This window comes from Oncorhynchus tshawytscha, linkage group LG07 (genome assembly GCF_018296145.1).
Source record: "Oncorhynchus tshawytscha isolate Ot180627B linkage group LG07, Otsh_v2.0, whole genome shotgun sequence".
Taxonomy (NCBI): domain Eukaryota; kingdom Metazoa; phylum Chordata; class Actinopteri; order Salmoniformes; family Salmonidae; genus Oncorhynchus; species Oncorhynchus tshawytscha.
In genome coordinates this window covers 72739503-72752021 of record NC_056435.1, presented here as the reverse complement: position 1 = coordinate 72752021, position 12519 = coordinate 72739503, and the positions used below count along the sequence as shown (strand labels likewise).

At 45.6% G+C, this 12519-nt stretch overlaps 1 protein-coding gene across 1 annotated transcript in view; it reads left to right on the top strand.

Moving 5' to 3' along the window:
- poc1a (POC1 centriolar protein A) overlaps positions 1–9379 on the top strand; it is a 97218-nt gene extending 87839 nt beyond the window's left edge. Inside the window, exon 11 of the mRNA XM_042324913.1 lies at positions 8986–9379. Within this exon, the coding sequence (XP_042180847.1) occupies positions 8986–9111 (126 nt within the window). The 3' untranslated portion in view covers positions 9112–9379. The remainder of the gene's footprint in view (positions 1–8985) is intronic.
- Positions 9380–12519: the final 3140 nt, after the last annotated feature.

Below are 12519 nucleotides of genomic sequence, written 5' to 3'. Positions count from 1 at the left end.
TCCTGACCTAACCTTAACCTCTTCTCAGCTAGTGACCCTGTCCTGACCTAACCTTAACCTCTTCTCAGCTAGTGACCATGTCCTGTCCTGACCTAACCTTAACCTCTTCTCAGCTAGTGACCATGTCTTGTCCTGACCTAACCTTAACCTCTTCTCAGCTAGTGACTATGTCCTGACCTAACCTTAACCTCTTCTCAGCTAGTGACCCTATCCTGACCTAACCTTAACCTCTTCTCAGCTAGTGACCATGTCCTATCCTGACCTAACCTTAACCTCTTCTCAGCTAGTGACCATGTCCTATCCTGACCTAACCTTAACCTCTTCTCAGCTAGTGACCCTATCCTGACCTAACCTTAACCTCTTCTCAGCTAGTGACCCTATCCTGACCTAACCTTAACCTCTTCTCAGCTAGTGACCATGTCCTGTCCTGACCTAACCGTAACCTCTTCTCAGCTAGTGACCCTGTCCTGACCTAACCTTAACCTCTTCTCAGCTAGTGACCATGTCCTGTCCTGACCTAACCTTAACCTCTTCTCAGCTAGTGACCATGTCCTGTCCTGACCTAACCGTAACCTCTTCTCAGCTAGTGACCCTGTCCTGACCTAACCTTAACCTCTTCTCAGCTAGTGACCATGTCCTGTCCTGACCTAACCTTAACCTCTTCTCAGCTAGTGACTATGTCCTGACCTAACCTTAACCTCTTCTCAGCTAGTGACCCTATCCTGACCTAACCTTAACCTCTTCTCAGCTAGTGACCCTGACCTGACCTAACCTTAACCTCTTCTCAGCTAGTGACCATGTCCTATCCTGACCTAACCTTAACCTCTTCTCAGCTAGTGACCATGTCCTGTCCTGACCTAACCGTAACCTCTTCTCAGCTAGTGACCATGTCCTGTCCTGACCTAACCTTAACCTCTTCTCAGCTAGTGACTATGTCCTGACCTAACCTTAACCTCTTCTCAGCTAGTGACCCTATCCTGACCTAACCTTAACCTCTTCTCAGCTAGTGACCCTATCCTGACCTAACCTTAACCTCTTCTCAGCTAGTGACCATGTCCTGTCCTGACCTAACCTTAACCTCTTCTCAGCTAGTGACTATGTCCTGACCTAACCTTAACCTCTTCTCAGCTAGTGACCCTATCCTGACCTAACCTTAACCTCTTCTCAGCTAGTGACCCTGTCCTGACCTGACCTAACCTTAACCTCTTCTCAGCTAGTGACCATGTCCTATCCTGACCTAACCTTAACCTCTTCTCAGCTAGTGACCATGTCCTGTCCTGACCTAACCGTAACCTCTTCTCAGCTAGTGACCCTGTCCTGACCTAACCTTAACCTCTTCTCAGCTAGTGACCCTGTCCTGACCTAACCTTAACCTCTTCTCAGCTAGTGACCATGTCCTGTCCTGACCTAACCGTAACCTCTTCTCAGCTAGTGACCCTGTCCTGACCTAACCTTAACCTCTTCTCAGCTAGTGACCCTGTCCTGACCTGACCTAACCTTAACCTAACCTCGATTACTTCCGGCGCCGACAGAGATGGCCGCCTCACTTCGCGTTCCTAGGAAACTATGCAGTTTTTTGTTTTTTTACGTGTTATTTCTTACACTAGTACCCCAGGTCATCTTAGGTTTCTTTACATACAGCCGAGAAGAACTACTGAATATAAGATCAGCGTCAACTCACCATCAGTACGACCAAGAATATGTTTTTCGCGATGCGGATCCTGTGTTCTGCCTTACAACCAGTGTAACCGAGTGGATCACATGCAGCGACCAAAAAAAAAAACGACTCAGAAAAAGAGGGAAACGAAGCGGTCTTCTGGTCAGACTCCGGAGACGGGCACATCGTGCACCACTCCCTAGCATTCTTCTTGCCAATGTCCAGTCTCTTGACAACAAGGTTGATGAAATCCGAGCAAGGGTAGCATTCCAGAGGGACATCAGAGACTGTAACGTTCTTTGCTTCACGGAAACATGGCTAACTGGAGAGACGCAATCCGAAGCGGTGCAGCCAACGGGTTTCTCCACGCATCGCGCCGACAGAAACAAACATCTTTCTGGTAAGAAGAGGGGCGGGGGCGTATGCCTCATGACTAACGTGACATGGTGTGATGAAAGAAACATACAGGAACTCAAATCCTTCTGTTCACCTGATTTAGAATTCCTCACAATCAAATGTAGACCGCATTATCTACCAAGAGAATTCTCTTCGATTATAATCACAGCCGTATATATCCCCCCCCAAGCAGACACATCGATGGCTCTGAACGAACTTTATTTAACTCTCTGCAAACTGGAAACGATTTATCCGGAGGCTGCATTCATTGTAGCTGGGGATTTTAACAAGGCTAATCTGAAAACAAGACTCCCTAAATTTTATCAGCATATCGATTGCGCAACCAGGGGTGGAAAGACCCTGGATCATTGTTACTCTAACTTCCGCGACGCATATAAGGCCCTGCCCCGCCCCCTTTCGGAAAAGCTGACCACGACTCCATTTTGTTGATCCCTGCCTACAGACAGAAACTAAAACAAGAAGCTCCCACGCTGAGGTCTGTCCAACGCTGGTCCGACCAAGCTGACTCCACACTCCAAGACTGCTTCCATCACGTGGACTGGGAGATGTTTCGTATTGCGTCAGACAACAACATTGACGAATACGCTGATACGGTGTGCGAGTTCATTAGAACGTGCGTTGAAGATGTCGTTCCCATAGCAACGATTAAAACATTCCCTAACCAGAAACCGTGGATTGATGGCAGCATTCGTGTGAAACTGAAGGCACGAACCACTGCTTTTAATCAGGGCAAGGTGTCTGGTAACATGACTGAATACAAACAGTGCAGCTATTCCCTCCGCAAGGCTATCAAACAAGCTAAGCGCCAGTACAGAGACAAAGTAGAATCTCAATTCAACGGCTCAGACACAAGAGGTATGTGGCAGGGTCTACAGTCAATCACGGACTACAGGAAGAAACCCAGCCCAGTCACGGACCAGGATGTCTTGCTCCCAGGCAGACTAAATAACTTTTTTGCCCGCTTTGAGGACAATACAGTGCCACTGACACGGCCTGCAACGGAAACATGCGGTCTATCCTTCACTGCAGCCGAAGTGAGTAAGACATTTAAACGTGTTAACCCTCGCAAGGCTGCAGGCCCAGACGGCATCCCCAGCCGCGCCCTCAGAGCATGCGCAGACCAGCTGGCCGGTGTGTTTACGGACATATTCAATCAATCCCTATACCAGTCTGCTGTTCCCACATGCTTCAAGAGGGCCACCATTGTTCCTGTTCCCAAGAAAGCTAAGGTAACTGAGCTAAACGACTACCGCCCGTAGCACTCACATCCGTCATCATGAAGTGCTTTGAGAGACTAGTCAAGGACCATATCACCTCCACCCTACCTGACACCCTTGACCCACTCCAATTTGCTTACCGCCCAAATAGGTCCACAGACGATGCAATCTCAACCACACTGCACACTGCCCTAACCCATCTGGACAAGAGGAATACCTATGTGAGAATGCTGTTCATCGACTACAGCTCGGCATTCAACACCATAGTACCCTCCAAGCTCGTCATCAAGCTCGAGACCCTGGGTCTCGACCCCGCCCTGTGCAACTGGGTACTGGACTTCCTGACGTGCCGCCCCCAGGTGGTGAGGGTAGGCAACAACATCTCCTCCCCGCTGATCCTCAACACTGGGGCCCCACAAGGGTGCGTTCTGAGCCCTCTCCTGTACTCCCTGTTCACCCACGACTGCGTGGCCATGCACGCCTCCAACTCAATCATCAAGTTTGCGGACGACACAACAGTGGTAGGCTTGATTACCAACAACGACGAGACGGCCTACAGGGAGGAGGTGAGGGCCCTCGGAGTGTGGTGTCAGGAAAATAACCTCACACTCAACGTCAACAAAACTAAGGAGATGATTGTGGACTTCAGGAAACAGCAGAGGGAACACCCCCATCCACATCGATGGAACAGTAGTGGAGAGGGTAGCAAGTTTTAAGTTCCTCGGCATACACATCACAGACAAACTGAATTGGTCCACTCACACAGACAGCATCGTGAGGAAGGCGCAGCAGCGCCTCTTCAACCTCAGGAGGCTGAAGAAATTCGGCTTGTCACCAAAAGCACTCACAAACTTCTACAGATGCACAATCGAGAGCATCCTGGCGGGCTGTATCACCGCCTGGTATGGCAACTGCACCGCCCTCAACCGTAAGGCTCTCCAGAGGGTAGTGAGGTCTGCACAACGCATCACCGGGGGCAAACTACCTGCCCTCCAGGACACCTACACCACCCGATGCTACAGGAAGGCCATAAAGATCATCAAGGACATCAACCACCCGAGCCACTGCCTGTTCACCCCGCTGCCATCCAGAAGGCGAGGTCAGTACAGGTGCATCAAAGCTGGGACCGAGAGACTGAAAAACAGCTTCTATCTCAAGGCCATCAGACTGTTAAACAGCCACCACTAACATTGAGTGGCTACTGCCAACACACTGTCAATGACACTGACTCTACTCCAGCCACTTTAATCATGGGAATTGATGGGAAATGTTGTAAATATATCACTAGCCACTTTAAACAATGCTACCTTATATAATGTTACTTACCCTACATTGTTCATCTCATGCATACGTTGATACTGTACTCTACATCATCGACTGCATCCTTATGTAATACATGTATCACTAGCCACTAACTATGCCACTTGGTTTACATACTTATCTCATATGTATATACTGTACTCGATATCATCTACTGTATCTTGCCTATGCTGCTCTGTACCATCACTCATTCATATATCCTTATGTACATATTCTTTATCCCCTTACACTGTGTATGACAGTATTTTTTTTTTTTGGAATTGTTAGTTAGATTACTTGCTCGTTATTACTGCATTGTCGGAACTAGAAGCACAAGCATTTCGCTACACTCGCATTAACATCTGCTAACCATGTGTATGTGACAAATAAAATTTGATTTGATTTGATTTGACCTCTTCTCAGCTAGTGACCATGTCCTATCCTGACTTAACCTTAACCTGTTCTCAGCTAGTGACCCTATCCTGACCTAACCTTAACCTCTTCTCAGCTAGTGACCCTGACCTGACCTAACCTTAACCTCTTCTCAGCTAGTGACCCTATCCTGACCTAACCTTAACCTGTTCTCAGCTAGTGACCCTATCCTGACCTAACCTTAACCTCTTCTCAGCTAGTGACCATGTCCTGTCCTGACCTAACCGTAACCTCTTCTCAGCTAGTGACCATGTCCTGTCCTGACCTAACCGTAACCTCTTCTCAGCTAGTGACCCTGTCCTGACCTAACCTTAACCTCTTCTCAGCTAGTGACCCTGTCCTGACCTAACCTTAACCTCTTCTCAGCTAGTGACCCTGTCCTGACCTAACCTTAACCTCTTCTCAGCTAGTGACCCTGTCCTGACCTAACCTTAACCTCTTCTCAGCTAGTGACCCTGTCCTGACCTAACCTTAACCTCTTCTCAGCTAGTGACCCTGTCCTGACCTAACCTAACCTAACCTGAACCTCAGATGACCTACATGTGCCCCATCTTAATTTAACCCAGTTTCTCAAGGAAAACTGGGTCCTTCAGTAACGGGAAATGTGAATTGTTATGTAGATTATAATTGATGCCATTTTTTTGTCGGGGTTGATAAATGTTTTATTGGTCAAATCAAGTCTAACATTTTAAAATGTTATTTACAACCTTTAAAAGCCTTTTTAAAACCTTGAATACACTACAAGTTAAAATTTCCAGGAAAATTCCTGGAACAACAGCATGATCAAATGAAGGTACAGCATCTGTAGCTGCTCCTCCAGACCCAAACATCCAGTTTCTCCTGATTCATCAGGAAGTCCTGTTGCTCTGACTGACATAATCCTCTATTCATTGAGAAATCATTGACGTTGACAAGCCAATACCCAATTTGTCATAATTTCCTCTTCTGAATTTCCTGTCAAGACCCCTGTCCTTGTTTAACCGCTAAACATCTCCTCCTCATGTTGGCTACTTTCTCTCAGCCGGAAACTCTACCCCAGCAGTGCGTTGCCATCAGCATGCTCACATCTTACACAACACCTCTTTCCATCAGATTGACAGACTAACGTCTCTATTTTGACATGTTAAGCACATTTCTCTTTGTGTTTTATTTCAGAAAAACACGTTCAGGACAGAGTGTACTGCTCAGACAGATAAGTGTGTCCAAATGGCAACCTAATCCCTATGAGGGCTCTGGTCAAAAGTAGTGCACTACATAGGGAATAGGGTGTCATTTTGGGACACAGACACAGGCTCTCTCTGAGGGGCTCTTATTGCGTTTGGTTCTTTTATCAGCTAATTCAGTTTCCTCTGAAGGGTTTTGATTGTTACACTCACTGGACAGAAATACAGACACAACTTCCTGTTGTTGTTTGGAACAAGCTAATACCTCTCTTCTTCTCCTCCTTCTCTCCTTAAATCTCCTCTCCGTAAATCTCCTCTGTAAATCTCCTCTCCGTAATCCTCTCCGTAAATCTCCTCTCCTTAAATCTCCTCTCCTTAAATCTCTTCTCCTTTTTCTTTCCTTCTTCTCCTCTCTGTAAGCTATCTCTCCCTCTTTTTTTATCCTCTTGTCTTTCTCTCTGTGTCCCTGCTTCAGCCTCTCCATTATCTTCCTCTCTGTCCCTGCCTCAGCCTCTCCATTATCTTCCTGTCTTTCTCACTGTGTCCCTGCCTCAGCCTCTCCATTATCCTCTTGTCTTTCTCACTGTGTCTCTGCCTCAGCCTCTCCATTATCCTCCTGTCTTTCTCACTGTGTCCCTGCCTCAGCCTCTCCATTATCTTCCTGTCTTTTTCACTGTGTCCCTTCAGCCTTGCCTCTTATCTGCCTCAGCCTCTCCATTATCCTCCTGTCTTTTCACTGTGTCCCTGCCTCAGCCTCTCCATTATCCTCCTGTGTCCCTGCCTCAGCCTCTCCATTATCCTCCTGTCTTTCTCACTGTGTCCCTGCCTCAGTCTTTTCACTGTGTCCCTCCTCAGCCTCCATTTGTCCCTGCCTCATCTTCCTGTCCCTTTCTCTCCTCCTTCTTTCTCACTGTCCCTGCCTCAGCCTCTCCATTATCCTCCTGTCTTTCTCTCTTTTATCTTCCTCTCTGTCCCTGCCTCAGCCTCTCCATTATCTGCCTCAGCCTCTCCATTATCCTCCTGTCTTTCTCACTGTGTCCCTGCCTCAGCCTCTCCATTATCCTCCTGTCTTTCTCTCTTTTTCCCTGCCTCAGCCTCTCCATTATCCTCCTGTCATTGTAAATAATAATTAGTTCTTAACTCACTTGCCTAGTTAAATAAAGGTTCAATTAAACATACATGAGTGTGTTGGGGATGAATGACTTGTTGTATCAGACCCCTGGTCAAAAGTAGTGAACTAAATATACTTTGGTTGAATCAACCAGCTATTGACATCAACTATAGGGAAAATATAGGCCTACACATGTTGTTATCAGAGTTATAATCTATGTAATCTAGATAACTCACCTGAAGTATGTGTATCAAAGTATGACGTATGCCTCTTCAGTCCATTTGAAATACCAAACCAATACCGAGCCAAGCAGAGTATTTCAATATTCAAAACTTGTCCAGAAAATACAGTAGGCTATATGGATGTGCAGGTTAGGGAAGATGGATATCAGGTTGTCAAATTCAGTCCCTGGACAGTCGGGAGTTTGCTTGTTGTTGTTATTTCCTTTCAATTTGTGTCCAATTAAGACCTAGACAACCAGGTGAGGGGAGTTCCTAACTAATCCATTAAGACCTCGACAACCAGGTGAGGAGAGTTCCTAACTAATCAATTAAGACCTAGACAACCAGGTGAGGAGAGTTCCTAACTAATCCATTAAGACCTAGACAACCAGGTGAGGAGAGTTCCTAACTAATCCATTAAGACCTAGACAACCAGGTGAGGGGAGTTCCTAACTAATCCATTAAGACCTAGACAACCAGGTGAGGAGAGTTCCTAACTAATCAATTAAGACCTAGACAACCAGGTGAGGAGAGTTCCTAACTAATCAATTAAGACCTAGACAACCAGGTGAGGAGAGTTCCTAACTAATCAATTAAGACCTAGACAACCAGGTGAGGAGAGTTCCTAACTAATCCATTAAGACCTCGACAACCAGGTGAGGGGAGTTCCTAACTAATCAATTAAGACCTAGACAACCAGGTGAGGAGAGTTCCTAACTAATTAATTACTTTTAATTGATCAATCAAGTACAGGGGAGGAGCGAAAACCCACAGACACTACCCTCCAGGAATGAAGTTTGACACCCCTGCTGTACGTGTATAAACTGGGGAAGTTGTTCTTTGGTCTTCAACCACATAGGAGACTTATATGGGTCTAGTATCTTTCATTTTCAACAGATAGATGGTGTCATTCTAACGCCCAGACCTGTTACCATCAACTATCAGTACAGTACAGAGTCTTGTAGTTTGTATCTGACGTGAGACAACGGTTGATCTCAGCATCATTGAAACACAACCAAACCACCAATCTGCCATGTCCAGTATGAAGGATGCTGGGAGCATCCAGGGGATCAGTTTGTCTGCGGGGAGAACTGGGCAATGGGGTCAACCCCTGACTGTGACCGATCAGCCTGGCACAGCTGGGGAGGGAAGGGAAAGGGGGGGGACGTTAACTTGGCACAATAAATACAGGGGTCTTTTAATCTGGGCTGTGGACCCGCTAAGACAGGGTCTTGTGTCTGTATGCTTCCGTCTGCAGCCATAGAGAACCGATAGATTCAGATTCCTCTCTCTGTCATAATCAGCAGATTGTCAACGAGGAGGATAAACCGACATCTGTCTGAGAGCTGAATTAGGAGACACATTTACACATTTATCTGACGCTGTGTTGTTATAACTCTCCCTCCCTCCCTGCCTCCCCATCTCTTCTCCTTTTATCTTGTATTTTCCCCTCCCTCCCTCCCTGCAGACTGTGGCCATCCTAGAACAGAGGCTGACTCTGACAGAGGACAAGCTGAAGGAGTGTATTGACAACCAGCATCAGATCAACCTGCAACTCCACCGCAGGGAACCAGACCTCCAACCAAGGGATTAATACCCAACTAGACCTCCACACCACCAGATCTCCACACTACCAGACCTCCACACCACCAGATCTCCACACCACCAGACAAGACCTCCAGGCCAGGGACTGACACCAGAGACTAATCCTAGCCCCGACTCCCCTAGGCAGGGGAAAAGCCCAGGTGGCACCCAGACCACTCCTCCATAGAGGGGGAGGAAGAGAGAGTGCATTCGGAAAGTATTCAGACCCCTTGATTTTTTTCCCTCGTCGATCTACACACAATACCCCATAATGACAATGCAGAAACAGGACTTTAGACATTTTTGCATTAAAATGTATTTTAAGAAATAAAAAAAACTGAAATATCACATTTACATCAGTATTCTCTTCTCAAATACAAAAGGATGCTGTTAATTGGAACCACCCATCCCGGATTGTCATCAACTACACTAAATAGCAGAGCGCAACGGTCAAATCATCTTACTAGAAAATATCCATATTCATGAAATCACAACTGAAATATAGCAAAACACAGCTTAGCCTTTTGTTAATCACCCTGTCGTCTCAGATTTTGAAATGATGCTTTACAGCGAAAACAATACAAGCGTTTGTGTAAATTTATCGATAGACCAGCAAAACATTATGCACACCTAGCGGCAGGTAACTTGGTCACGGAAATCAGAAAAGCAATCAAATTCATTGTTTACCTTTGATGAGCTTCGGATGTTTTCACTCACGAGACTCCCAGTTATATAACTTGTTATGGCAAGGAGTTCCCTAAAGGGAACACCCCCTCCCATTCAGCTGAAAGAAATATTATTTAGAAATATTTAACTTTCACACATTAACAAGTCCAATACAGCAAATGAAAGATAAACATCTTGTTAATCTACCCATCGTGTCCGATTTATTAAAGGTTTTACAGCGAAAACAACAACATATATTTATGTTAGATGACCACCAAATTCAAAAACACACACAGCCATTTTTCACAGTCATAAAAGCAGAAATATAGATAAAATGAATCACTAACCTTTGATTATCTCCATCAGATGACACTCATAGGACATCATGTTATACATGTATTGTGTGTTTTGTTCGATATATATATAAAAAATCTCAGTTTACATTGGCGCGTTATGTGCAGTAATGTTTTGATTCCAAAACATCCGGTGATTTAGCAGAAATACTCACAATAAACATTGATAAAAGATGCAAGTGTTATTCACAGAATTAAAGATACAGGTATCCTCTATGCAACCGCTGTGTCAGATTTTAAACAAACTTTAAGGAAAAAGAATAATCTCAGAACGGCACTCAGAACCCAAAGAAATAGCGGCCATTTTGGCGTCAACAGAAGCTACAAAAAACACTATAAATATTCACTTACCTTTGAATATCTTCATCAGAAGGCAGTTCCAGGAATCCCAGTTCGACAATAAATGACTGATTTGTTCCATAAAGCCCACCATTTAGCCGCTTGTTGTTAGCTTGTTCAGCCCAGCATTCAATCCTCAAAAAGTACGAGCAATTCCTCCAGACAAAAACTCAAAAAAGTTCCGTTACAGGTCGTAGAAACAAGTCAAATGATGTATGCAATCCATATTTAGGATGTTTTAAACATTAATCAGCAATAAGGTTCCAACCGGAGAATTTCATTGTCTGATAAAGGCATTGGAACGGGAGGACACTCTCTCGTGACGGCACGCAATGAGACCGAGGCTTTCTTTTTCCACCCACTCAAAGAGCTATTATGAGCCCCTCCTTCATAGTAGAATCATACAACCAGAATCTAAAGACGGTGACATATTGTGGAAGCCCTAGGAAGTGCATGCTCATCCATATCTAACATGGACATCAAATGGCACTGTTTTCAAAATTAAGTTCTCACTTCCTGTTTGGATTTCTTCTCAGGTTTTTGTCTGCCATATGAGTTCTGTTATACTCACAGACATATTTCAAACGGTTTTAGAAACTTCAGAGTGTTTTCTATCCACCAGTAATAATAACATGCATATATTCCCATCTGGGAAAGAGTAGGAGGCAGTTTACTCTGGGCACGCCTTTCATCCAAAAGTGAAAATGCTGCCCCCTAGCCCCATTAGACAGCAAATGTTCCTTTTGTTCCATAAAGATATTTTTTTATATCCAAATACCTCCGTTAGTTTGATGCGTTATGCCTAGGAATCTGTAGTTCAGTCTGCTGTAGTTCAGTCTGCTGTAGATCAGTCTGCTGTAGATCAGTCTGCTGTAGATCAGTCTGCTGTAGATCAGTCTGCTGTAGATCAGTCTGCTGTAGATCAGTCTGCTGTAGATCAGTCTGCTGTAGATCAGTCTGCTGTAGATCAGTCTGCTGTAGATCAGTCTGCTGTAGTTCAGTCTGCTGTAGTTCAGTCTGCTGTAGTTCAGTACAGACTATATATACTACAACAGACTGAACTACAGGTAGGTAGGGGGTAGAAGCTGTTTAGAAGCCTCTTGGACCTTTTAGGGCCTTCCTCTGACACCGCCTGGTATAGAGGGCCTGGAAGGCAGGAAGCTTGGCCCCAGTGATGTACTTGGCTGTTCGCACTACACTCTGTAGTGCCTTACGGTCGGGGGTCGAGCAGTTGCCATACCAGGCAGTGATGCAACCAGACAGGATGAACTCAATGGTGCAGCTGAAGAACTTTTTGAGGATCTGAGGACCCATGCCAAATCTTTTCAGTCTCCTGACGGGGAATGGGTTTTGTTGTGCCCTCTTCACGACTGTCTTGCTGTGCTTGGACCATGTTAGTTTGTTGGTGATGTGGACACCAAGGAACTTGAAGCTCTCAACCTGCTCCACTGCAGCCCCATTGATGAGAATGGGGGTGTGCTCGGTCCTCTTTTTTCTGTAGTCCACAATCATCTCCTTTGTCTTAATCACATTGAGGGAGAGGTTTTTGTCCTGGCACCACACTGCCAGGTCTCTGACCTCCTCCCTATAGGCTGTCTCGTTCTTGTCCGTGATCAGGCCTACCACTGTTGTGTCATTGGCAAATTGAATGATGGTGTTAGAGTCGTGCCTGGCCGTGCTGTCATGAGTGAACAGGGAGTACAGGAGGGGACTGGGCACGCACCCCTGAGGGGCCCCTGTGTTGAGTATCAGCTGGCGGAACTCAACCCAATTAAAGGGATAATTAGAGTCAGCTGTTTGACTACTTTGGTTGACAGATTTGAGCCAGGCCTGATTTGAGCCAGCCCTGATTTGGGCCAGCCCTGCCCAATATAAATCTGACTAACTTTGTCCCTAACAATCAGAGTGAAGTTTTCAACACACAGGTTCTAGTAGGCACATCATGCCACAATCAAAATAAATTCCTCAAGACCTCTGGTAAAAAAAGTTGTTGATTCAGGAAGTCAGTAAAGGGTTATATAGTCATTTCTAAGGCTCTGGGGCTCCACCGAACCACAGTC